General features: G+C 40.5%; 1 protein-coding gene across 7 annotated transcripts in view; it reads left to right on the forward strand.

Annotated features, from left to right (window-relative positions):
* Nucleotides 1–25,945, forward strand: part of ITGB8 (integrin subunit beta 8) — a 114,526-nt gene that overhangs the window by 75,709 nt on the left and 12,872 nt on the right. For 5 of the 7 annotated variants that reach the window (XM_072650869.1, XM_072650871.1, XM_072650874.1 and 2 more), the window contains exons 7-12: nt 1,270–1,365; nt 3,883–3,972; nt 7,742–7,876; nt 15,429–15,834; nt 21,973–22,198; nt 25,097–25,200. In XM_072650869.1, coding sequence (XP_072506970.1) covers nt 1,270–1,365; nt 3,883–3,972; nt 7,742–7,876; nt 15,429–15,834; nt 21,973–22,198; nt 25,097–25,200 — 1,057 coding nt within the window. The other 2 variants (XM_072650875.1, XM_072650872.1) reach the window with 2 other exon arrangements.

Here is a 25,945-nt window from a genome sequence, read left to right on the forward strand (position 1 = left end):
TCAGTTCCATTTAACATCTGTATCTTGTTCTCCCAGGTGGATTGAAGCATATTTTCTGTATCTGTATATTGGGGAAGCCAATCACTTGTATAAACAGGTCAGGAGACCAGCTCGGTATTCATACTCACTATCTTCAGTCTCTTTTTTTACTGCTTTCTCAAGTATGGTCAATACTGCCTACTTTGGGGACCAAGAGTAGGGAAGTCATGCTCATAACTCATTTTTTTAAGTCTGATTACTTCATTTAAACCAAAAAACATATTTTTGTTATAGTCTTACTTTGAAAAATTCCAACTTCCTTCTCCTTTTTGCTAAGCCATAAGCCAGGGATTGTGTATGGATTATATTTGTTGGAGAAAACCAAGTGAGAAGTTGGTGTTTTAACAACAGAACAGCTCACAGAAAAGGTTCTGTTTGGCTACGCAGGGTCAGTTTAGTCTAATGGTTAAGGTACTGACAAAGGAACTGAGAGATACATGCTTTGCTTCCAGCTTACACAAGCCTTCTTATTGGTGATGAATTTCACCACACAAGACAGTACTTTTTGGAATTTAGCATTAGTCCAGCCCATCTCAGACGCCGTAAAAATTCAAATTCCCACTAATGAGTTCTGGCTTCTAAGTCAGACATACTCCTACGATCCCAATACCTTGACTCCACCATGAAGTCTAAAGGTGTATTAAATATGACTTTTTATTAGATGGAATGCCTTGCCTTTATTCTCTGGATGGTGACTTTCCCTCACCTAGAAGCAGAACTATTTATGGCCAGTGGCCACCATGATACATACATGATCACATTGGCTTTCTTTTGACAAGAAGTTCAATGCTACTATCAGAATTATAGCTCTGCCTAGTTAATTCAACAAGCATTTATTAAGTGCCTACAATGTAACAAGCATATGCTTGTAGGTGTTAGGGACTCAAAATATGATAAATGGGCCTGCACTCAAAGGGCTTACCTTCTAAGTTAGTTTTAGGGCGGGTCAATGTAGTGAAAAACATACTGGCTGTGGAGTCAGATGACCCAGACTCTGGTGTCACTTCTGACATTTGGGCAAGTATATCTGTCACTATGGGCAAGTTACTTAACTGGGCTTAGTTTCTTCAACTATAAAATAAGGAGATCAACTAGATAGAACTGAAGTTTTTCCATCACAAAATCTAGAGTTATTTTTGGTTTTGCTTTTTTTTTTTTTTTAAATATGAACCTATGGGCCTGGGTGCTGTCCTCTAAATATCACCCCTTCTATTCCCATTTGTCTTACAGGAGCATCCCTCACTTGGACAACTTGCAGAAAAATTAACAGACAACAATATTAATGTTATTTTTGCAGTCCAAGGAAAACAGTTTCATTGGTACAAGGTAGGCTAATTCTGAAATGGTTTTGCTTTTGAAATTTTATCCATGTGCTAAAAGGACTGGTCAGTGGTCAAGAAATTCTTTGGAACCACAAATGAGAATCTGTGTGTAGTTGGTTCCACTTCTGACCCTCCTCATGTCCTTCACCATATTTCCTAGGGTATACTACAAAAAGAACATAACATGACAGATTGGGGTTGGATGATTTCTCCATATTCTCTTCCTCTTCATCATCATCCATAAATTCAATCTAATAGCCATGGAATTGCAGATTTTGAGCTGGAAGTCAAGTTAGAGGTCATCTATTCCAACAGTCTTTTGGTACAGATGAGGAAATAGAGCCCCAGAAAAATCATATGACTTGTTCAAGGTCCCAGACGTGTGAAGTGGCAGAGCCAGAATTTGAACCCAGTTCTTCAGACTCTATATCCTATACTCTTGTAGGATTGTACTAGTCTGTCTTTCAAGTCATTGAGGGAAATATTCCAAAGGGAGTTCACTACCGAGAAAAATGTTGTGATCTGGTTAACCATGGGTTTCATGCTTCACCTTTTCATTTTTCATGTCCAGTCCTCCTCATCATTATTCTAGACCATGTGACCTGAGTCCACACTAGGTACATTATAGACTAGACCTAGGTCATCTAAATCTGACTAGATCAATTATGGTCTACTCCAGTAATTGCAGCTCACTTTTAGGAACACGGGGTCTGGGGAGAGTCTTGAACCAAGCTGAGATCCACCAGAATCAAGCCCCATATTGATTCTCCCTCCCCAAGATTCTTTGCCCAAAGGATGACCTAAAATCATTTGGGATATCCTGAGGAAATAGTGTCCTAGTGTGGTAACTCAGAGAGGGCACAGATGGAAGTGTGCTTCAGAGGTTTGAGTGAGCATAATATAGTGAAAACAACCCTAGATTTGTAATCAGAAGAAATGAGTTTAAAACCTGGTTCTCTTATTACTTCAACAGTGACCTTAGACTAACTCACATAATCTTGCCATGCCATTAATGTTCATTTCTAAAATGAAAAAGTTTGCTTATAGGATCTTTGCGGTATTCCCCCCACCCCATTTTTAGTGCCCTCTTTCATCTTGTTTCCTTGTATTCCCTTGAGGACAAAGTATCTGTCTTTATTGGAGATGTGCAAATAGTGAAAAGCCAAGTGACACAAAATGAGTTATCCAGTTTGTCTTTTGGATGAAGGCATCAGGGTACAAAGCATGATCCAGAAACACCCCCAAAATCTACCCTCTTCCCTCAGTGCCTTGCTGAAACTTCCACTCCAGCTCCAGGTCAACAATATGCCTATCCTCCATGACCTCAGCAACTTCTGATGCCATTTCACCACATGTTCTCTCAACATTTCTACCTTCCATGATATTTCTTAGATCCTGGGATCCAGAGGCTACTAGTCCTGTAGAAACCACTGAGACAGAACCACTAGTGAGCTGGTGAAAACGTACTCCCTCCCTCACCAATAATTACACCTACTAAATGAAGTAAATTGGTTTCTACTTTACCTCTCTGGGGACCTAGAAGCCATCTGGTCCAAACCCTTCATTCTACAGTTGGGAAAACTAAGACCCTGAGCAAATCAATGCTGTCAATAGGCAGATCTCAAAGGTGTGGCAAGGGCAGGGTCTAGTTTGGGAATATATTTTTCTTTCTAACTAGAGACTAGATAAGTTGACATGGGAGATAATAGCCATGTCTCTGCAGATCTGATGGCTTCATCTCTCTGCATAGATGGACAATGAATCTCCCACGCAGGAACCCTTTAACCCACCACTTCAACCCAAGTTTCCCCAATTGTTATTGCTGCCTTCCTTACCCTGCCTTCCTCCTTCCTGATGGGAGAAAAATTCATCCTAGAACCCAACAAAGCTGGAAAGGACCTTAATAATCATTAAATCTAACCATTTTATAGAGGAAGAAACTGAGGTTCAGAGTTAAGTGAGTTACTTGCCCAGGGTCAGGCAGTTGTCAGTGAGGCAGTATTTGGACTCAGATCTTCTAATGTTTTATTCATTGCACCACCTGGCTGCTGCTAAAAGTAGGAGGCCCCTCCTTCTATTATGGTCAAGTCAGTCATCTTGCTGCAGTCTGTCTGTCTGTTCTATTCATGCCTTGAGTTTAGCATAGTGCTTTGTGCATAGTACATGCCTGGGGAATGCTTTTTCATTCATTCATTCATTCATTCCCTCACAGACACCTCTGACAAATAATCAGGATAGGAATACCGTATTCAGGGAAGAAATCAAGAGGCACCACAGCAACATCACGGATTAAGGCCCAAACCAAACAAAACAAAAAAGGTGGTCTCACTAATCTAATCATGTTCATGAATTGTTTGGATGTCTTATTTTCCCAATTCCACTCTGAATTCCTGGTATAACACTCTGGGGTCCCCAGATCTCTGCCTGTCCCAGCATCAGTCACTCAGAAAATGCCCCATACATGCTCAGTAACACACCACAGATTGTCATCACAGCTATGTGTGTGCCTCTGTTGTTACAGGATCTCCTGCCCCTCCTGCCTGGCACTGTGGCTGGCCAGATTGAATCGACAGCAGCAAACCTCAACAACTTGGTGGTGGATGCCTACCAGGTATGTTGATCAGGCACACATCTTCTTTTTTGTTTTTCTATTTGTTTATGTGAAGGTTTTCGGCCTAGAGTTTTGTTTTGTTTTATGACAAAGCATGAGCTAGAAGGCAATATGGATGGATAACCCAGAAACAGCTGACAGCTTCCCCTTGGTTAATGACAAACATTGCAAACCTACCGATCACAAAAACTCCAGGAGGGATTCTACCATCGATCTCATTGAGGGTGGCAGGATAGCAGCAAGAAGGAAGGACTCGTGGCATTGTGCTCACTGAGCTGGGCCCTGCCTTGAGCCCTAGGGGCAGGCAGATGGAGGATTGTTTTGTGAGTCAGTTAATTTAAACAGTTTGGACTTTTTTCCTTAAACTGAATTGGAAAGTTCTTGAACTGAATCAATCAGCCAGCTCAGCCAAGACATTGAAACGAGTGGCCTTTTAAAAGACTAATTTGGTAATCAACAAGCATTTATTGAGCACCTAGTGTGAACCAGGCCTTTGGCTAAGCACTGGGGATAAAAAATAAACACAAAAGAATTCCTCACCTCAAGGAGATTATATTATACAAGGGGTAAACAATATAGACATAGAGAAGTGACCCACACTCACATACGTGTGTGTGCATGTGTTAGCATGTTTATAGAGAGACAGATAGGGAATAAAAATAAAGCAATAGTATGCTAAATGTTGGAGATGAAAGTATCAACAATGAAACTCTTCTTACATAGATTAAACCTTGAAGGAACCAAGGGGGTCTGGAAGGCGTAAGTGAGGAGGGAGAGGATTCACAGCATGGGCAGTGGGTAGCTTACACATATCACCACATTTGGGGTTATGCTCCATATGGCCTGTACACGTTTACGCCATCGTCCTTAAGATGTACAGTGTATGGTGGGGTACAGAGGCAGAGAATGGGGAAAAATCATTGCTCTCAACTTTGATAATTCTCAGGTCTGCAAATTCACTAGGAATATTTTTCTATTCATGCCATAAATGTAAAAAGCTGCGTGATGCACTCCACTGGACACTGCCTACCATGTTAATGCTGACCCATTACCAACTGATGCCCTCCTCTGCACCATACCTCACAAGTGCTTCTCCATCCTTTGCTTTAAGACATGCATGGAGGAGAAGTTTCCTTCCTCCTTAAGGAGCACATTCCATGTTTAAATATTTGCAAATGGGAGGAAAGTTGTCCTATCAAGCCTAAAATTCCTCTTTATAACCTCTGTCTGCCCATTGCTTCTAACTCTATCCTCCCTGGGACATCTCTATGCATCACCCATATATCTCTTCTGCAAAATCTCCTGAATTGGTTCATACTCTTCCATAGTTCCTTTAAGCATACAGTAAGGGCTTTAATATATATTGGCTGAATGGAATGAATTCTTAAAATAAAAAACATTTATGATCCATTGGCAAATCATATTCTAGAGTATGCTTTGTCACTGAGGAAGGTCTTGTCCTTGGAAGCTAAGTTAAAATTCTTGAACAACCAGGAACGAGGCAGTGCTTCTGTCCTCTACCCTAGTCAGACTACATCTGGTGTGTTGTACTCAATTTAGGGTATGGGAGTGGGCAGAGTTTAAGATACCATGGATAAATTATAGGGTAGTCAGAAAAAATACAACCAAGACAGTGAAAGACCTTGGGTTCATTTCATAGAAGAAATGTTTAAGGACATGGCAACGTCAAGTGTTGAAGAGCTATGATCAAGTGCGTGATGAGCTGTCATATGGAAAAGGGATGAGTCTTGTTTCACTTGACTCTGGGGAGGTGCAGAAGTAGAAGCAGTAGGAGGGAGACAGTTACAAAGAGGAAGATTTAGGGATATGTAAAAGCGATGTGAGCTGCTGGGGAACATAGAGGTCTTTGGACAAAGCCTGGATGATCACCGATTGGGGATGTCATACTATGTATGGATTCTGGCCCAGGTACTGTTGACTTGGCAGCCTCAGATGTCCCTATCTGAGATTCAGTGACTATGGGACAATTTGACCCACTCTGAATTGGGTAGCATTACTATTTTAGGGTGAAAAGAAAGTTGAATACAGTGTCAGAGTTAACTTCCATTTTCCAGGACTGGGAGACATTCCACTCCATCCTCTAAAATCTCTGGACTATCAAGCCTGAATTGTTCTGAAAAACCAGTCATGAGGAGCAGGACAGGCCAAGAAATCTGATTCAAGGAGAACATTTCCTCTCTGTGTGCCTGATCACTCAGAATTCAGCAATCTGCTGTGTATAGCCTTCATTCACTCACCTAAATCATCAATTTATACGTTTAGACAGAAATGAGCTGTCTGTCTGAGACTGAAAAGTAGCGAATGCAGGCCCCAGTACAAAGACTCTTTTCTGTTATAAATATTGGGAAGGGGAGAAGAATTTGGTTTTGTTCTTAAATTTACTCTCAGAATCCAGTTAAGATCAATAATATTTATTAAGCAATCTTCTGCTGACAGGAGTCTACTTTCAAACACCCCTTAGAGCTGCTCCTTCATACATGTGTCACTATAGGAATCTTACATACCTTTTTGGTTCTTGGTTTCCCCATCTGAAAAATGTTGAAGTCCAATGGAATATTCCTCTACTTTTCTCTTAGTTCTTACAGACTCAATAGATTTAGATCTGGAAGGGACCTTAGAGGTTATTAAATCCAGCTTTTCATTTTACAGATGAGGAAACTGAGACAAAGAGGTCAAGTAAGCCAAGCAAGGTCACATGGCTAGTGACTGTCTGAAGGATTCAAACCCAGGTCATACTGATTCCAAGTCATAGGATTTATTCATTACTTGTGACACCTCTATGAAAAGCCAAAAGTTTTGACCATTCACCCCTTGGGAAATGGTTGGAGGTTTCTGACCCCTCCTATCTCCCTTCCTGCCTGTATTGCATTTCCCCTCTGCTTTCCTTTCTTTGGCTTCTGAGTTTAGAACTTATGGCTGACGGGCCCAGAATGTTATTGACTTGTGTTCAACAAAGATCCTTAGTATGTATTGGCACTGATGTCTGTGGTATAAGAGAAAGAGCTCTTATTCTAGAAGTTTGTTTCTAACCCTGTCAGAGGCCTTGCCATGGTGGGAGGCTTAGACAAACATGGCAGTCAATGGTGGAGCCAGAGGTTTTCTCAAATCCCTGGCAGTCTCCAGACCCTTACTTCAATTATGAAAAAAGAAAGGTGGAGGCAATGTCAGGCATCTCCTTCTTGAGGCAGCAACAAGTAGAAATGGTCCCAGCAAGGAAAGCTTCTTGTCAAAGCTCTGTCAGTCAAGTACATGAGCTTTTCTAAAGGCCTTAAGTCTGGGAAAGTTAAATGTTTTCTTTTGCATCTGCGGGCTCCAGACTTCCAGCTGTCAAGTCTCTCTACCCTCGATGATGATAGATGGGCTCCCCACTGTTTTATTGGAGCCATACTATGAAAGGAGAACATTAACGTTAAGAAACAATGCCCATCTGGGGAACACCCAGACTTACCAAAACAGTATAAACTATTGTAAGGCGAAAAAAAACTGAGAAAAGAGACCATAATCAAAATGGGGGTGTCTGAATCCTTTTCTTCTGAGTGGTTCATTTTCCCTTATGCATCTGAGGCATCATTGGGTTGCTGTGATGAAAAACAATGCCTTGATTCATTCCTTTGTTGCAGACAATCAGTCTTTCTCTAATTGTGCTAGCACCATGACGTCAAGCATGCTTTGAACGTGCTCGACTCTGATTCGTTACTTCTCTTTGGGACTCTTGGTGCTCTGTAATTGAAGGTATTGTCCTTTGCAGAAACTGATTTCCGAAGTGAGAGTTCAGGTGGAGAATCAGATACCAGGAGTCCATTTTACCATCACAGCCATCTGTCCTGATGGGAGCAGACATACAGGGATGGAAGGATGCAGAAATGTGACCAGCAGCGATGAAGTATGTAGACATTGGGACCCTCTCTCCCAGCCCCTTCAGATAATTCAGTTAGAGAATGTCAAAGTTAGAAGGGACCTTTGAGGTGGCCTTCTCTAGTTATCTGTCTTCATTGTGCCAGGGAGGAAATGGAGACCCAGAGAGGTGCCTGTGTTCTCCCACTGCTTAGTACAAGGCTGGTATAGCCTAAGTGTTTGAAAAATGCTGGTTAACTTGATTTCCTCATGGTCATATGGCTGGCTAGCAATGGAATTAGAACTTGAATCCAGATCTTTTGGCACCTGGGCCACGACTCTTTCTACTACAGGATTCTGTCTCAACCGAAGCTAATCTTTTTTTCCCAATAACTCAATTATCTGGCACCTTTTCACACAAAGTAAATTAAAGTGACAAACTTCATTGAAACTTGGTGAATTTGTGAGGCACACTGTTTTTGAAGGAATTCTTATGTTTGGATTTTATAGAAGGACTTATTCAACTCCTAAAGTACCTGCCTTTGGTTCATATGCAAGTCCTTTCCAATATGGACATTTTCACCAAATTTAAAAATTTTGATGCCCAACTCTTGAGACAAGAGCCTTTTCCATGTCTAGTATCATTCAGATAATTTAGTACATTAATGTCTTTTGACCAGTATTATAATGGGGAGAGCACTGAACTTGGAGTCAGAGGAGGCCTGGGTTGGAATCTCAGCTCTGTTACACATGATTTGTGTGACCTTGAGAAAGTCACATTGCTTTTGTAGACTTCAATTTCTTCATCTATAAAATGAAAGAGTTGGCTTTGAGTTAGCAAGCATTTCATTATGTGTACAAATACAGCGCTCAAGTAGCTTATGTCTCCTTGGACTGGCCTAGGTTGTCTCCATGGTTCCTTCCAGCTTGAAATTCTACATCTCTGATTGATCAATTTCATTTTTTGGTTACTTTGCTAGTAGAAATTTTGCTAATTTCTACTCTGAAAATTCTGGGAGACAAAGACAAATCACTTGGGATATAAATGGAATCAAAAAGAAGAAAATAGATGTAAGAAAACATGTGGGTCCTTAAACTGTTTTATTGATAGCACTGGCTCTAGCCTACCCACATAGATTCCTGGCTCAATGAGTAAAGAAAAGGAAAGAAAATATTAAAATTAAATTCATATGGAATCGGTATCATGCAACAAAGGGACAGCATTGGGATGGGAGGCAAAACCTGGTTTCTGCTACTCTCTCTGCCCCCTATATATCTGAGTGACTTTGGCTAAGTTATTGCACCTCTCTGGGCCTCAGTTCCCCCTGTCGATAAAATTAGAGATTATAATTGATGATCTGTAAAAGTATTTTTCCCAGCTCTAAAAACAATGTGTATTAACATGATTTTTGAAATGAAAGGACAAAAAAAGAAGATCAAAGAAAACAAAGAGTCCATAAAATAGATTGCTTATCCGCACCCCCCACACACAAGGTTAAATTTAACATTTCAAACATGGTCACATAGAATGAGTAGGGTGCAATATTTCCAAGGAAGTACTTTGAATAGGGGATCCTATTTTGTGTTTTAATCATATAAAGCAAATCTTCTAACTTGTGAAATTGTGGCCCCAATGTCCAAAAAGGTATTCGTAAGATTCTGAACATTTCTTTTAAAATGTTCTTCTCAATGCCTTTCTTTCCAGAGAATGCATCCAGACTTTATTAGAAGGAAACTTGGACTTCATTTTTTTTAAATTTCCCTAAGTTTAGAATCTAGAAAGTTTGGAATCTTGGGTGTCAGAGACCATCCCAAGGTCCATCAAATTATATTTTAAAAAAATAATTTATTGCAGTTTTATGATTCTTATTGGTTCTTCCTTGGTCACCCCCTATACTGATTTTTTGGTAATTTTCTAAGTCTAGAAGATTCCACCTCTACTCTCAGTTCCACCATCAAACTTGTGTGGACCCTGGGCAAGTCCTTTCTTTCCTTGGGTGTCAGGTGCTTCCTTTGTAAGATGAAAAGGAGGCTGTTTTAGGTTCATCTCCTAGTTTCCCTTCAGCTATAACAGTGCATAATTCTAAACATTATCTTAGAATTTTATGAAGGGAAAAGTACAACTGAAATCTGCAATATGGAGTTATTGAAATGTCTTTGGTCAAGAAGGGTTAACCTCTTAGAAGTAAGCCTTCCTTTTAATAGTCAGAGCTTGGCAGGCTTCTTTTCCTAAGTTCTTATATTCTTCCTCTTCTTTGTCTCATTCTTTTTCTCTTTTTCCTTCAACCAAGTAGTACAAACAGCATTACTCTCGGGAAAACTCATACGACCTTTTCATTACATAAACTCCTTAGTTATACTTCACCATTAATGTTGGCAGCACCTTATGCTACAAACCTCCTTGTGCCCTCACACATCTGTTAATCCTTAGGATTCTTGTACATGAAAAAATCAACCTTTTAAATGCAACATCAAACTATGTTGATTTTTAAAAGAATCTAAAAAATAGCCTGCATCAATCTAATGCATTTTAAATAGAGTACACTTAGTCTGATTATTTTGATTAAATGTAATGCCTATGGACCAGAAAGAAAGGCTACAGAAAATTGTGTATTAGTTGTAATGGAGGCCAGAGCAGCAGAGAGGATGCTTCCCTTTTCAGAACTGCTCGAGCCTCTGAAGGCTTTAGTGTGGGCGAAGATCAGAGCCCATGTAGATAGCCAAGAGGAGGAGACTGGGAAGAAAAAGCCGTAGGGCCATGACAGAACACCTGGTTCATGCCAACTTCAGATGCATCCTTCCAGGCCTAGCAGTGCCCACCAAGGAGATGGAGCCATTCAAAGTGGTTGCCACCCTCCCCCGCACTACCTGGGGTCCTCTGAGGTGAAAAAGAGAGGCCTTCTGAGCTCCCAGCACAGCTTCACTCTCATTTTAAATGAGAAGCAAAACTTGATATGCTACAAGAAGTACCAGTGAATCCACTTTTTGTTCCTCATTGAAGAGAAAGTAGAGGTTTCTCTCCAAGCTGGCACAGACCAGGAGGAAAAAGTGGAGGGTTTTAGCCTTCCTCTCAGGCCTCTGGGACAAAAAGAACAGAAGGAACGTCTGTTAGAGCAAATTGCTCAGCCAACTGGGCAAGCCACAGGGGAGCAACCCTCCACCTTGGCCTGTCGAAGTGATGCACTGTGCCAAACAGTCCATGACCCTGCATTTTACCTAGGTGAGTGCTGAATGCTGAGCACAAAAAGCCCTGGGCTCTGAGCCAGGGGGCCTTGGTTCAAATTCCATCTTGGATGTATACCAGCTCCATGCCCACAGAAAAGTCATTTAAAGTCTCCAAAGTTCAGAGAATTCATACAGGATTAGGACAGGACCTTAGAGGTCACCTAGTCCACCCACTTTATGTTACAGATGAATAAGAGGAGGTCCAGGGAGGTGAAGTCACCTCCTCAAAGTCATAAAGGTTAATTCCCAGAGCTGAAATTCCAAGCCAGGTCCTGCAATAACAGGCATGTTCAGCCCAATGTGTCCCACCACTCCACCCTATCTGTTAATGATACTTGGACACCTCCTTCAGAGGGTTTCTATGTGGAATCCCATCAAGTCTGCAGAAACAAAAGACGGTGTGATTGATATCATCATTTTTATCGTTAGTTCATTTTCATCTTTTTTTAAATGGAGTTCAGACAGAAGCCTTCAGGACAAGTTACTAGTTGTCTATTATTTCCTTATATTCAGTGTTTTGTGGGTTATTTTGCTGGTGGTTATAATGATGACATTTTGGAATTGAATAAAAACCTCATCAATAAGCATTTATCAAGCACCTACTATATGTTGGGGCACTGTGCGAAGCACCAAGAATACAAAAACAGAACAAACACAGTCCCTACCTTCAAGGAACTCCCATTATTATTGGGCAAACCACCTGCCAACATCTATTTACATGTAAGACCTACACAGGATAAGTAGGAGGTATTCTCAGAGGGAAGGCTCTAGCACCAAGGTGGGTCAGGAAAGGCTTCTAACTCTAATGTCATCCTCTTTAAGCCCACTGAAATCATCAACAGTGATCATCATCAATAAGCATGTATTAAGTGCCTACTGCATGCTAGGCACTGTGCTAAGCTGCACAAACAGTAGGGCAATGGCCAAGGTCAGGGTCAGTTACATGGTATGATCTGGGTTACTGACAGTCCCTGAGTTCTCTTGCTGGATTTCATGAATCAGTAAAAGAGCTGATATCACAAAACAGCAGTAACCACTTAATTGCAAAATGAGAAGGGAGGGCACCAGTAGCATCTTCATAATTTGTTGTTCCAGTGTAGTAACAGGTTGTGGACAGAACTGGTAAGAGCCAGACCTAAAGCTGGAAGAAAATTCAGAGACCATCAAATCTACCCCCCTTACTTCATAGAGGCATGAATTGAAGCTTAGGAAGTTTAATTAACTGGCCCAAAGTCACAACTGGAGTCATGCCTAGAGGTGTTATCTATCTGAGGCCATGTCTTCTAACTTGAGAAAGTCAGCCTTGTCTGTCTCACCTCTGGTGCAGCCAGTCATGTAACCAGGGCCAAAACACTCAGTGCCCCAGGAAATTCTTGAAAACCATAAGTTATGAAGAAGGTACTGCTCTAAATCGCTGGAAGGATTTTCTGCACCGAGTGTTTGTCATGTGGCTGAAATTCAGATCCACACTGATGAAACATACAGTGGTTCTTCCTTCAGGGATTCCATGATCTCATGATGTGAATAGAAATTGCTGACACTGCAGATCTCAGTGCATTAAATGCCTTCTCATCCTACATAATTCTTCAGTATAACTTTATAATAAACTTTCTGGGTGGACCTATCTGTGGTGCTAGCCACCTTTTTCTGGACATGACGTAAGATAAAACTTACTAACAATTAAAAATGTTCAAAAAAGTAATAGGCTGCTTTGGGAGGTGGTGGGAACCCCATTCACTCAAGATCTTCAAGATAATTTATTTGCTCTGTGGCAGAGAGCATGTGCAGAACTAAATGAGCACTGAATACTTTTCAACTAAAGGGTAACTTGTTATAGTGAAAGAGCACTAGATTTGGCATGAGAGGATCTGCACTTGCTACCTATGGGACTTTAGAAAAAAAAACTTTGGTCCTCAGTTTTCCTCTCTACAAAAGAAGAAGGTTAGAATGGATGATGTCAAAAGTCCCATCTATCCTGTGAACTCTTGATATAGCTCCATCCTTGGCTATTTTGTGCTGGCCATTGAAGCACTTAGACTGGACATCTCTTCTCCCTCACTCTCAATACATGATTAAAGGATCAAAGATTTAGAATTGGAAGAATTCAATGACTCTCAGATCTAATTCTGTAGCCCTCACCTCCAGTTTCACATCTACAACTGCTTACTGGACATTTCAAATTGAATGAGACATGTAGACATGTTAAACTCATCATGTCCAAAATAAAATGCATGATCTTCCAACCTCCAACTCTCCCTTTTCCTCACTTTCTTATTACATCAAGTGTTCCACTATCTCCCTGCTCACCCAACTGTCATCCTTATCTCCTCACCCTAGGTGGCATAGTAGATAGACCACTGAGTCTGGAGTCCAGAGAACTTGAATTCAAACCCAGCCTCAGACACTTGTTAGCTGTGTTGTCCTCTGCAAGTTACTTAACCTCTGTCTGCCTCAGTTTTCCACAGTCCCTCAAAATGGGGATGAAAAGTCCCCTCCTTTCCAGGGCTGTTGTGAGGATTAAATGAGACAGTATTTGTAAAGCACTTAGCTTAGTGCTTTGCTCATGGTAGGAGCTTAATAAATGCTTCTTTCCTTCCTCCATCATTCTCCCTCGCCTCCAATATCTATTTCTTTTCCAAGCCCTGCTAATTTACCTTCAGGAGATTTCTTTCCTCTGCTCCTGCCACTGCCCTGGTATCCTCATCACCCTGGACTATTTAATGGTCTGCTGACTGTCCTCCCTGTCTCAACTCTCTCCCACTCCAGTCCTTCCTCCATTCAGTTGTCTAATCTTCCTAAGCTCAGATGTGGCTCTCCCCTATTCAGTAATCTTTGGTTGTTCCTGTAACCTCCAGAATCAAATCTAAGTTTCTCTGTTTGGCTTTAAAGCCCTTTATGACCTGCCCCCTGTCACATTTAAGTCTTCTCATACCCCATGCCCCTCCATGTTCTCTTGTACTCAGCTTGTTCCTGTCAACAAACCATTCCATTGTTGTATGTCTAAATTACAGACGTTTTCCCTGATTGTCCCCCTTGCTTGGCATTGCCTCCTTCCTCATGTCCATCTCCTAACTTCCCTGGTTTTCTTCTTTGTATAAAAAGTTCCCTTCTGCAAGATGCCTGTCTGGATCCCATGGAATAATAGCTCCTTCCCTCAGTGTATCCTTGGTCTCTTTTGTTTGTAGTCAGCAAGCCAGCAAGTATTTACTAAACATCTGCTGTGAGCCAGGTATAGCAGTAAGCACTTAGGATACAAAAAAGGGCAAAAACCAAAATGTTTGCCCTCAAGGAGCTCACAGTCTAATGGAGACAACGTGAAAGCTATTACACACTATGTAAATGATAAATTGAGATAATCATCATAGGGAAAGCACTACCATTAAGGAGGATTGGTAAAGGCTTTTTGTAGAAGTTGGGATTTTCACGTTAGACTAGAATGGAACTAAGAAATCCAGAAGCTAGACATAAGCAGGGAGAGCAAATGCCTGGAATTTAGAGATGGAGGGTCTTATGAGAGGAACAGCAAGGAGCCCTTGTCACTGGATTGATAAGTACATGGGAGGGCTGGGGTGGTTTGACGTAGAAGAAGACTGTAAAGGTAGGAAGAGATATTATATCTTGGAAACTTTAGGGGTCTACTGGAGTTTATTGAGTACGGGGATGGCATGGTCAGATCTGGGCTTTATGAAAATGTATTAGATGGCTAAGAGGAGGATGGCCTGGAGTGAAGGGAGACCCCCCCCCCTCCAGCAGATCATTGCAATAATCCAGGCATGAGATGATAAAAGCCTGTATTAGGCAGAAAGCAGTGATATGGGAGAGAATGGGGCATATACTAGAGATGTTCTAAAGGTGATATTAGAAGGACTTGGCAGCAGATTGGATATGGGGAGAGAGGGAGGAGTCAAAGATGACAGCTAGGTTGCAAACCTTGCTGACTGAAGGATGGTGGTACCCTTAATAGAGAAGTTTGGAAGAAGGGAGGGTTTAGGGAAAAAAGATAATGAGTTCAGAGTTGGACGTGTTGAGTTTAAGATGCCTATGGGACATACAGCTTGAGAGGTCTAATAGGCTGTTGGAGATGTTTTCTTGCCCATTAGACAAGGAACTCCTGGAGGATATGTTTTGCTTTTGTTTGTATCCACAGTCCTTAGCACAGTGTATGGAACACAGTAGGTACATAATAAAAACTTGTTGACATTGGCTTAAATGTCAAAGTCAGTGCATCTACTTTCCCCATTACTCTTGACTGGAAGATATATGTATGTATGTATGTATGTATGTATGTATGTATGTATGTATGTATGTATGTATATGTATTTGGCAAGAGAGATGACCGGAAGCTGTAGTAACCATTGTGCTTTGCTCTTCACCAGGTTCTGTTCAATATCACTGTGACCATGGATGGATGTGATGGTGCTGATGGAAGAAGCTATACTACCATCAAGCCTATTGGCTACAATGAAAGTACCAAAGTTCACATCTATAGGAAGTGTAGCTGCCAGTGTGATGATGGCAGAAGCCCCAATCGGAAATGTGTGGATGAAACTCTCCTAGGTCCTACTTGCCCCCAGTGTGATGGTGACAAGTGTCATTTTGATGGTGACAAATCACATCTGGACAGTTGCAAGGCACAAAAGAACCAGCCCATTTGCAGTGGTCAAGGTGTCTGCATATGTGGGAAATGTTTCTGTCACAAAACTAAACTTGGAAAAGTATATGGAAAATACTGTGAAATGGATGACTTTTCCTGCCCATATCACCATGGAAACCTGTGTGCTGGTGAGCTCAAAAATTTAATTCCACTTTTACTGTTCCATTTTGCACTGGTCTGTGTGTTAACATTGCATGAAATTACCATGTATAAATTTAGCATCATTGGATTTGGCCTGACTAGCTGGGCTTAACATGGTAGATGTGTCTAAAAAATTCTTGGGTACCGCAAGGCATATACATTTATGTTTTAAAACCTTTTCCAAATGGCAAGACTTGTCTATTTCCTAGCTTTTTATAGGGAAAAGAAATAAGAGGGCCAATCCCAAGTAATTTCTGATGTGTATCCTGGATGCCAGAATCAGACTTATTAACTTCAATTCATTTGAGCACACATAAACATTTTCTTTCCATGAGAGCTCAAAGGATGTTCTTCCTGTAAGAACTGTTGGGTGCTACTTATAAGTCAACCCATTTCTCATTCTTGGTGGAAAAAGCAGGGGGGAACAAAACTTGTTCTGAGTCTCTAATAAATAGCTGCTAAAGCATAGAGACTTGTAGACTGTAATGGGTGGTATAGAACAAAGTTCAGGCTTTGGAGTCAAGAAAATGTAGGTTTGAATCCCACCTTTGATGCATAATGTCTGTGGAACCCTGGGAAATCATGAAATCTCTATGTATGTCAAGTACTTCCTTAGAGCTTATCTACTAAATCATAGATGGTGTGTAATTTGTTTTGGGGGAGGATCTCTCATCCTGAGAAGCTGATGAAATCACAGATATTTGGCACACATATTATTTATTATTTATTTGCATGCCTGGAGGAATAACTTCTCTGGGCCTCAGTATGAAGCATTTTGAGAACCTTAAAGTGATTTATGAGTTGTCATTACTATTATTATTAATATTTTTCATATTAATTCTATATAAAACACATTTAAATTTTGTAAACTGACCATTTCCGGTTAGTTAGAACATTAATGTCATGGTCAAGTTCAAAGGTTGATATTGTTCATGAAAATGAGTCAAACGCTTCATTTGAAATAATCCTCTAGTTCTCTTTTGTGTTCCATGAATATAACATTTAAAATTACCATCAGCTCATATTTTTGTCATCTCATCATGTTTACTGCCATCTAGAGGTAAAAGAAAAAGATCTGGGATTTATGGAAAATACTTGTTTATTGAGTGAAATAGATAAGTCCATTCCGTGGCATGATAAGGCAGAATCATGATTGTCCCAATATATTTCAATTATTCGTTTTCTCTAATATCCATTTAACATGAAGATATCTGTTCATTTATTTCAGTAACAACTAGCAACTTTCTAGTAAGTGAAAGCAACTTATCTAAATTACTCGCTATTTGGGTAATATTAACAATTTCATCAGATGAAGTCTTCCTTTTTACAGAGTGAATGGTATGTCATAAAGTTATGACATGTAGATTTAATTGTCTTGTCTAGGTTTAAAACTTTGACAAATCCCATGTAAGTAAAGGACACAGCATTCTACAGTGGACCAGGAGCCATAACTCCATAGCTGAATTTGAGACTAGGTTTGGGGACAAACTAAAAGGGTGACTTTGAGGAAATGACTTTAATTCTCTGGGACTCAGTTCCCTCATCTGTAAAATAAAGGTGTTGAACTATATGATTTCAGAAAATCACAGGGGTTTCAGGTTGGAAGGAACCTCAAGAGGGTCATCTAGTCCAACTGAAAGAGGAAAAATCACTTCCCTTAGCACCCCCAACAAGTGGTTGTCTGGCTTTTCCCATTCCAATAATCCAGAGGTTTTTAAACATTTCGTATTATGATCTATTTGGCAATCTGAAGAAGCCTTTGGATCACTTCTTGGGGTGCTATAAAATAAAATATATGAAAATTTCAAAGGTAACTAATTGTACTGAAAAATAGTTATCAAAATACTCAAATGAAAGCAAGTACATGGAGCATGATTTAATAACCTCTACAGTACTCTTTGAAACTTTAAACTTAGCTATTGATCAGAGAGAATATTTCTTATTCATTTTGTTTTAGAGATCCTTTATATCCAGAGTATTTGTCTTGCCATTGCCTTATTTCAAAGGTGAAGAAGAGGAATGCTTCAGAAATGGGAGAAGCACTAGCCACCCTTTATAAGAAATGGTCCTATTTTTGAGCTAGATGGTTTTTCTGCATCTAATTTTGAACTGTATGGAATTGATAATGGAAGGGTATAGAGACTATTCCTGAAGATTACCCCCATATCTCTCAACACTGTTAGAAATCCTCAGAGTCCTTAAATCACCATCAGGCCCCAGTGAGCCATTATGGCTCTTTGGGTGAGCAGTTGAAGTATGCCTCAAGTCAAGTCGAATCAACTTTTCTAAGAAAATTCATTTGAACATGGTGAGACACCCCAAGACAGAGGAATCCTGGTAGGGAAAAAAAAAAGGGGAGTAGGGCTAGACTGGAGAGAAAATCACTTAAACATATGACCACTGGAGAAGTAAGTTTTTTATTTTGTAGTTTCCTTTAAAATTACCGCCACCACCACCACCACCCCCCCGCCCATTCTGATGCCTCATCATGGCATGGAGATGACTCTGTCTTCAAAAAGACTATGCAAATAAAGCTAGAAGGCTTTACCAAGATGGCAAGGCTTCAAGTATAGTCCAGACAGCAGACTGAGTTTGTTTTCAGAGGACCAACCTAGCTAAGGATGGAGAGGCATACTGTTAGTAAGCGTGCCACCTAGCGATGGTCTATTTGGCCCTCCGTCTTCTGGAACCCACTTCTACCTCTCCAGTGATGATTGCAGAGTTGTAGGAAAGGAATAGAGGGAGTCTAAGAATCACATAGTGTTTAGACTGTTTATTCATTTTAAATGAATATTAATACTCTGTAAGATCCTTATTCAATGACCAACGAAGGACTTATGGGTTGGGAGCTGAATAATGTCAATCTTGACATCATTGCTATGAACAAAAGTAGAAATTGTAGCTAAATTGATGGATGACTCATGGGTAGTCCTCGAAGAGGCAAAGAAAAGCATTGATTGAATAGGGTTTATCATATGCCCAAAGGCAACAAGAATCATATTACAGTATTAATGGTAAATATTTGTAGGAAGCCCACCATGAAAATAATTACATATAAATACCATTTGTTGAACATCAAGTGATAGAGAAATTCTACGAAAAAAATTGCTAAGATCCCACAAATGAAATCAAAATATGCTGTGATCCTTGCCAATTTCAAAACTAAGGTAGGAAAAGTGGAGGAAGAAGAGAAATATGCAAAGAAGTAAATGGTTCATGAAGAATGCCTACAGGTCTCTTGCCTTACCTTTATATCACAAGTGTTGTCTTCAAGAAAACAGCTGGTTAACCCAGGGCATAGCATGCATCCATTAACATATATATTAAATAGACTATAGTTTAATAAACAGTAAAAGATTTGTTATTGACATGCCCTAAGTCAGTTGTCTGTGACCAGGACGAACATCAATTCCTCAGGACTTAGATGAGAATTAGTATAAAGTAAGAAGAACATGAGAAAAAGGTGTGGCTTACATTTGAAACATCTTAATCATTTGCTATTTAAAGAAATGATTGACAAGAAAACATGGAAAATAGACAATAGAAATGATATCCACACTGATTATAAATAATCTTATCTAGAAGTTGAACCAATATAAATTAATTGCCACAAAAGGGAATTAAAAGTGCCCTGAAAATGCCTTACTTAAGAGCATCTAATTTACTTGCCAAATGGGAAGGTGAGTACCAAAGGCAGCACCTGGTTAGGATACAAACTTGTTTCTAAAATCTCCTGAATAAGGATGATGGACAATTGTTCATAAAGCAGAGAGAAGCAGTGGAAGGCAAAGTCAGGTTCTTTTTAAGTTTGATGAGTTATCCAACTAAGCAAAATCATCCCAAGGGCATTTAAGGATAAAAATGAAAGAAGTGCTATGAGCAAGAAAAATGGAAAATATTTGTAAGATTCATGACAAAGAACTTTTTCTCCATCAAGAATAGTGGATTCATCACACTTGAATCATTAACTTGGGGAGTGTGAAATGATATAATGCTGACTATTTCAAGCCTCTGAAACCCACAAAGCTTTTGGAATAGATCATAATCATTCAATGGAATTTGGTCTGATCATCCAAGTCCCCCCAAAAAACAACTGGACAAAGAGTGACCATATACAGATTACAACATGGATTTGAATAGAGCATGTCTGTTGTCGCATACTTTTGTACGTAGATTGACGATACGTTGAGCCTAGGATCGAACGAGAGGAGAACCAGCTGGATTGCCTTCAGCTAACTGCCGAGGTCTTGTTTTGTTTTGTTTTTAATGACCCCAGCTTCCCATGAAAACAGAAGTCCATTTCTTTTAATACCAACATTCTTCTGGTATTGCCGTGTGAATGGAATACAACATTTTCCAAATAATTAAAGATGACAATCACTCCCAAGGGGAACGGAGCAGTACTTGGTGAATGAGAGTACACTACAACGTACAACCAATGCTGTATGTTGAAAAATGTTGAGTGAAATGCAGAGTGAAAAACACTCTGAAAAATGAGTGTAAAGAATTAATAATATTCCTTATCAGAACGATTAGAAAAGAAACCAGCCTGGTCAGCGAGTGTCACAGTGAACAGATCGCCATACATGGAGTCAGGAAGACCTGAATTTAAATTCTACCTCAGCATATAAGTTGTGTAACCCTGGGCAAGTCACAACTTCTGTTTAACTCAGTTTCCTCATCTGCAAAATGGAAATAATAACTGCCCGTATCTCCCAGGGTTGTTGTGAGGATCAAATGAATATATTTGTAAAGTGCTTAGCATAGCACAGTACCTGGTGCACATGTAAATGTTAGCTGCTATTATTATTAATTATTATTATCACCATATCATTATCTTCATCATAGGGTAAGAAAGAAGGATGACAAGTGGATAGCTAGAGTGCCCCACTTGGTCACTTCTGTAATATTACCAGGACAGCCACCAACATGCTGGCTGAGCATCATGTGGTGAACTCACAAGAAGACAAGGAAAACAGCTGCGCAAGACCAGGAAGCAGCTCTTAATTGCAAATCACATTATTGGAAGGAACCTCAAAATCAATGAGACCCCAGGTTCCTTTGAGCATCTGATGATTTCAGTTGGTTCTATATAAAAGGAGCATACATACTGTCAGCAACTTCTAAATTTGAATGCTACAACACTGCTCCAATGGCCCTACCCTAGTTCTAGTTTGGGCCACCAATATTTGCACTTCAGCCTTAAATATCAATGTACTGTCTTCCATATACAGATGAGGCACAATAGATTGCCCCACTGTCAGGAAAGCATATATTTAAAGTTCTTTTTAAAGTTGCTGGTTATCTCCTCTCCCAGAAAGTCTCTTTTCTAACGAATGTTTCACATTTATAAGCAAGTGTCCTAGATTAAGACTTTAATATCTGGAAATGACACAGACTCAGACAAAATGCATATATCAGGGCTGGTGCTGGGTGGGTACGAACATGATCTTATTGGCTTTTGGCTCTACTGAATGAGCCTAGCCTAATAATACGCTATCATTCTCAGTGAGTTAACTTTGTTTCACAGCAGGCTTGACCAATAACCAGAGAACTTGAAGAACCTGTCCCCAGAGGCCAGCACAGTCTGACTCATGGCCTTTGGCAAACACCAGGCACAACGCTAAACACTGTGGAGACCTTTAACGGAAGGTCCTCACTTTTCAGGTTGTAACTCAGATAATTCACATGAATACAGCATCTTGTTGGGAGAGTTCTGTTCTATTTTTCTTTCTTTGTGCAGTTTCAAAATTAGGGTGCAGTGCCAATCAAGGAGTCTTGGAGATTTCATTCTGAGCCGAGACAAAGCCCCAATAACTCCAACAGGCCACAGAACGAGAGAGGCTCGATGCCAAGTTAATGTAGAGTTGACTTCACGCTTGTCAACACAATACATTATGTAGGATGAGATTACTCCTGGTTGAATGGTCTTGGAAACAGCCACTCACCAGGCCTAGCAAACATTGATGCTAGGCCAATAGCAAAGGAGGCTGACTTCATTCATCTTCCTGTCATTGGGTTTCCATGGAGCAGACAAGGCAATAAGTGTCTTGGACCTGTTCCCAAAGCCACGGAGCACCAAACTTATGTCCTAAAGTTTGTTTTCTTTCTTATTTTCCTTGCAGGACATGGGGAATGTGAAGGAGGTCGATGCAAGTGCTTCCGCGGTTGGGAAGGAGACCGTTGCCAGTGTCCATCCTCCCCTGCACAAAACTGCGTCAATTCCAAAGGCCAGATCTGCAGTGGGAGAGGGGCTTGTGTGTGTGGGAAGTGCGAATGCACAGATCCCCGGATCGTTGGCCGTCTTTGTGAATACTGCCCCACCTGTGATGCAGCCTGTGATGAAAACCAGTAAGTTCCAAAATCACCATCCTGGTCCTCGCACCCAACTTTACCCCTCTGTCTCATGCCTTGCACCATTTGATGGCATCCAGATCTTCTCTCTTGTATGTATAGCGCTTCTTTAACTACTAGTGCCTTAAAACCAGAACAAAATAAGCTCCCTGAGAACAGGTATTGTATTCCTTGTCTTTGTGTCACTAGTAGTTGACACGTAGCAGCCATTAATATGTTCGTTGAAGTGCATCTGATGAGAAGCCAAATCAGCTATGATTAAGCAGATTCTCTATTAGAAGCTGGCCTCCCAATTAGAAGCATTTCTCCAAATCTAAAAATCTTGACTACCCTCACTGACAACTTCTTATACGTACTGTGAGGACAACAGAGAGTGACTATGTAAAATACATTAGCAATAAAACTAACCTCTAAGTACAAGCTGCTGTTATAATAGCTAGCATTTATATTGCACTTTTAGGTTTGCAAAGATCTTTCAACTATTTTCTCATTAGATGCTCACAGTCATCTTTGAAGTAGGTGCTATTATTATACCTATTTTACAGATGAGGAAACTGAGGCAGACTGAAATTAAGCACACAGATTCATACTATTAGTAAATATCTCAGATTGAATTTTGAACTTAGGTCTTCCAGACTTCAGGTGCAGCACTACACCCACTGCTCTTAGATCTAAAGCTGGATAAGACATCTAGTCCAACTAGTTTAAAACACTTATTTTACAGATGAGGAAAATGAGGCATGAGGAAATGAAGTGACTTGTTCAAGATCACATAGAGAATAAATCTCAAAGGTGGGGTTTGAACTCAAGTCCTGAGACAGTGATTCTTCTACTGTGCCGCACTATTTGCCATTGTCAGGAGCTAGGACGAAGTAGTAATGGTTTGGTGCCAGCTCAAGGACAGGACACCACAATGGAATCCCACAACTTGTACTGTTAATTTTAATAGAGTCACATATTTAGAACTGAGAAGGACCTGGGAAGCCATCCGGTCAAACCCCTGCTCTTACAGATGAGTGCACTAAAGCATACATAAAGCCTAAGGAATCTCCAACTAGGAAATAGCCCAGGAGAGAGGAGAATCCAAACTTGCTGCTGCCAAATCCCATGGCCTGGCCCTACACAAATGTGCTCCCCCACAACATGAGCTTTGACCAGAAATGCAGCAAGGGAGAGATGCAAAGGACAAAAGAGCTTTGGAAATTCAACTTAGGATTCTGGAGTTTTTTAAATGCCTATGATTTGGTCTCTTTTCAGGAATCCTGAAGCCTGCAGTGGCCCAGAATACAGCCTTTCCTTGACTTGGACCTTGAGAGTTGTTACAATAAAAAAAATGGCACTTTGAAACCAATGTAGTGATGTAGTGATCCTTTGTGAGGATGCTTTGAGACCACAAGCATATTGTCTATCCATGGGCCTGGTCCACTTGATAGGCCATGACTCCTTTCAAGAGGAAGCTAGGTGGTACACTGGGTGGAATTCTGGGCTTGACATCAGGAAGACCTAAGTTCGAATCTGAGCTGTGTGACTCTGGGCTAGTCACTTAAGCCCTGGTTGCCTCAGTTTCCTCATCTGTAAAATGTGGATAATAATAGTACCTACTTTCCAGAATTGTTGTAAGGATAACATGAGAAAATATGTATAAAGAATGTGCCTGGCACATAGTAGGTACTTCAAAAATACTTGTTCGAAAAGAATCAAGGACAGCACTTGCTGGCCACAATGAAGCATGACTCTTGTGGGGATAGTGTTAGAATACAGAAATAATGGCTAATAGCTTTAATAATGTTTCCCTTTTTATAGCCTTATTCATCTGAATGTCTACAACCATGCCAACATTAAACATGCCCCATTTTCTCGGGTCTCAGAAGCTAAGCAGAATTGGTGGGACCTGGGAAACACTTGGTCAGACCACCTGGAATACTGTAGGCTTTTCCTCAGTGACTTACTGCCTCAGTGACTTTGGGTCCTTCCCTTTTCTAAACCCATTTCCTTTTCTGTGAAATGAGGGATTTGGACTCTGAGGTCCCTTGCATCTCCAGACCTCTGAGACCATGATCCTCCTCTTTCAGAGGCATGATTGGATCATATGACCTTGAGAATCCCTTCTACCTAGGAACCTGATTTTGGATATTGATTTGATGGCTAGCTCTGGTTTCCAAACTCTTTTGTTTCAACTTCTACCGTAAAAACTCACTTGACCAGCACGTCCTTCTGAGAAGTCTGTCTCATTCAAACAAGTTAGAAATTTGTTTCAATATATCTGTCATTCATTCATTAAGCACTTATTAAGCTCCAGATATGGTGCTAGGTACTGAAAATGCAAAAAAAAATGAAAAGAAAAAGAGGAAAAATGAAAAAGAAATAAAGCAAAGGAAAAGACCAAGAGTCCCTGACATCAGAGGGATTGCATTGTATTGGAAAGATGTGAACTGTACACGGAAGAGTCAGGGCCTGATAATGAGGAGGAGGGAGGGAATATTGATAACTCAAAGGTTTCTTGGAGGACTCAGAAATTGGTCTGGTCCTTAAAGAAAGGTAAAATAGTAAGATTAAATAAATGTTAATACATATTTCTAATGTTTCAGGGAGTGATAGGGACCATTTTGTGACTGTTTTTTTCTTCTCAATGAGTTATCATCTGTTAAAGTATGGCCTCCCACAAAAAATCTTTTTTTCTTCCCCTCATAAAAGTCAGGTCTTTTAGATATAATGGAGCCTAGCTCGTACATGTTTTCCTGATTAAAAATAAATTTTTTTGATTTATTCCAGGCATCAGGAAGCCGTGATGCCCAAGTTGCACTCTGTTAATGACCTCATCTCTTCAGAAAAACCCTGCAGTGGAATTTTTTTTCTAAATGTGTAAACATTGCTACTTCTGTTCTCATTTTTCAGGAGTTGTGTCCAGTGTTACCATCCTCACAATTTATCTCAAGCCTTAGTGGATCAATGCAGAGCTTCGTGTCCTCCAAGGGCCTATTATATTGACCAAATCGAAGGTAAATGACTGCCTTATTTCATCCCAGTTGGTTCTCAGGGCTAACAAGGCCATTCTGTGGCTCCTGGTCTCCCAGAAAAAGGCCACACACCTCAGATATACTCATCAACATGTATTTATTCATTGCGGCATTAAATGCAGAGGGTGCTGAAGAAAATTACAAAGAAAAACCTTTCTAGGTGGTGCCTTATTTTTAGTGTCTCCAAAGATTCAGGCTTGGCATTGCCAATGATTTGGGCTAGGCCAGAGTGGAAGATTTTGGTTTCTGTACCAACTCTTCATGCAGATTGTCATATTGGATGATGCGACAATACATGAGAAACACTACCATGTACCCATCATACACAGTGCTGGTTGCCTTCCCTGATGGAATTCAGACTTCTGACGGGCAAGGACTTCCTTTGTGTCTTGGTGTCCCAGGTGTTGGCAACACCATGGGCACTTACTATGTGCTTGTTGATGGATTAATCCAGTTCACCTGGGAAGTGACCAAAGAGATTGTCTGAGATTTCTGTGGAGTCACATCAAAGAGTGGAAATGTTTCCCTAGAAGGGAAAGGAACTTCCCAGGGCCTCCAGGCCAACCCCTCCCCTTTCTTTGGCCTGTGAAGAGATAGAAAAGCAGAAAAGGGAGGTTACTTGTCTAAGATCATACAGGTAGTAAGTAGCAGAGTCAGAATCTGAACTCGCATCTTTCAATAGTCTCTCCATTGCACCATCATCCTTAAATATTCCTTCTGGCTGTGA

Source organism: Notamacropus eugenii, chromosome 3, assembly GCF_028372415.1.
Source record: "Notamacropus eugenii isolate mMacEug1 chromosome 3, mMacEug1.pri_v2, whole genome shotgun sequence".
NCBI lineage: Eukaryota > Metazoa > Chordata > Mammalia > Diprotodontia > Macropodidae > Notamacropus > Notamacropus eugenii.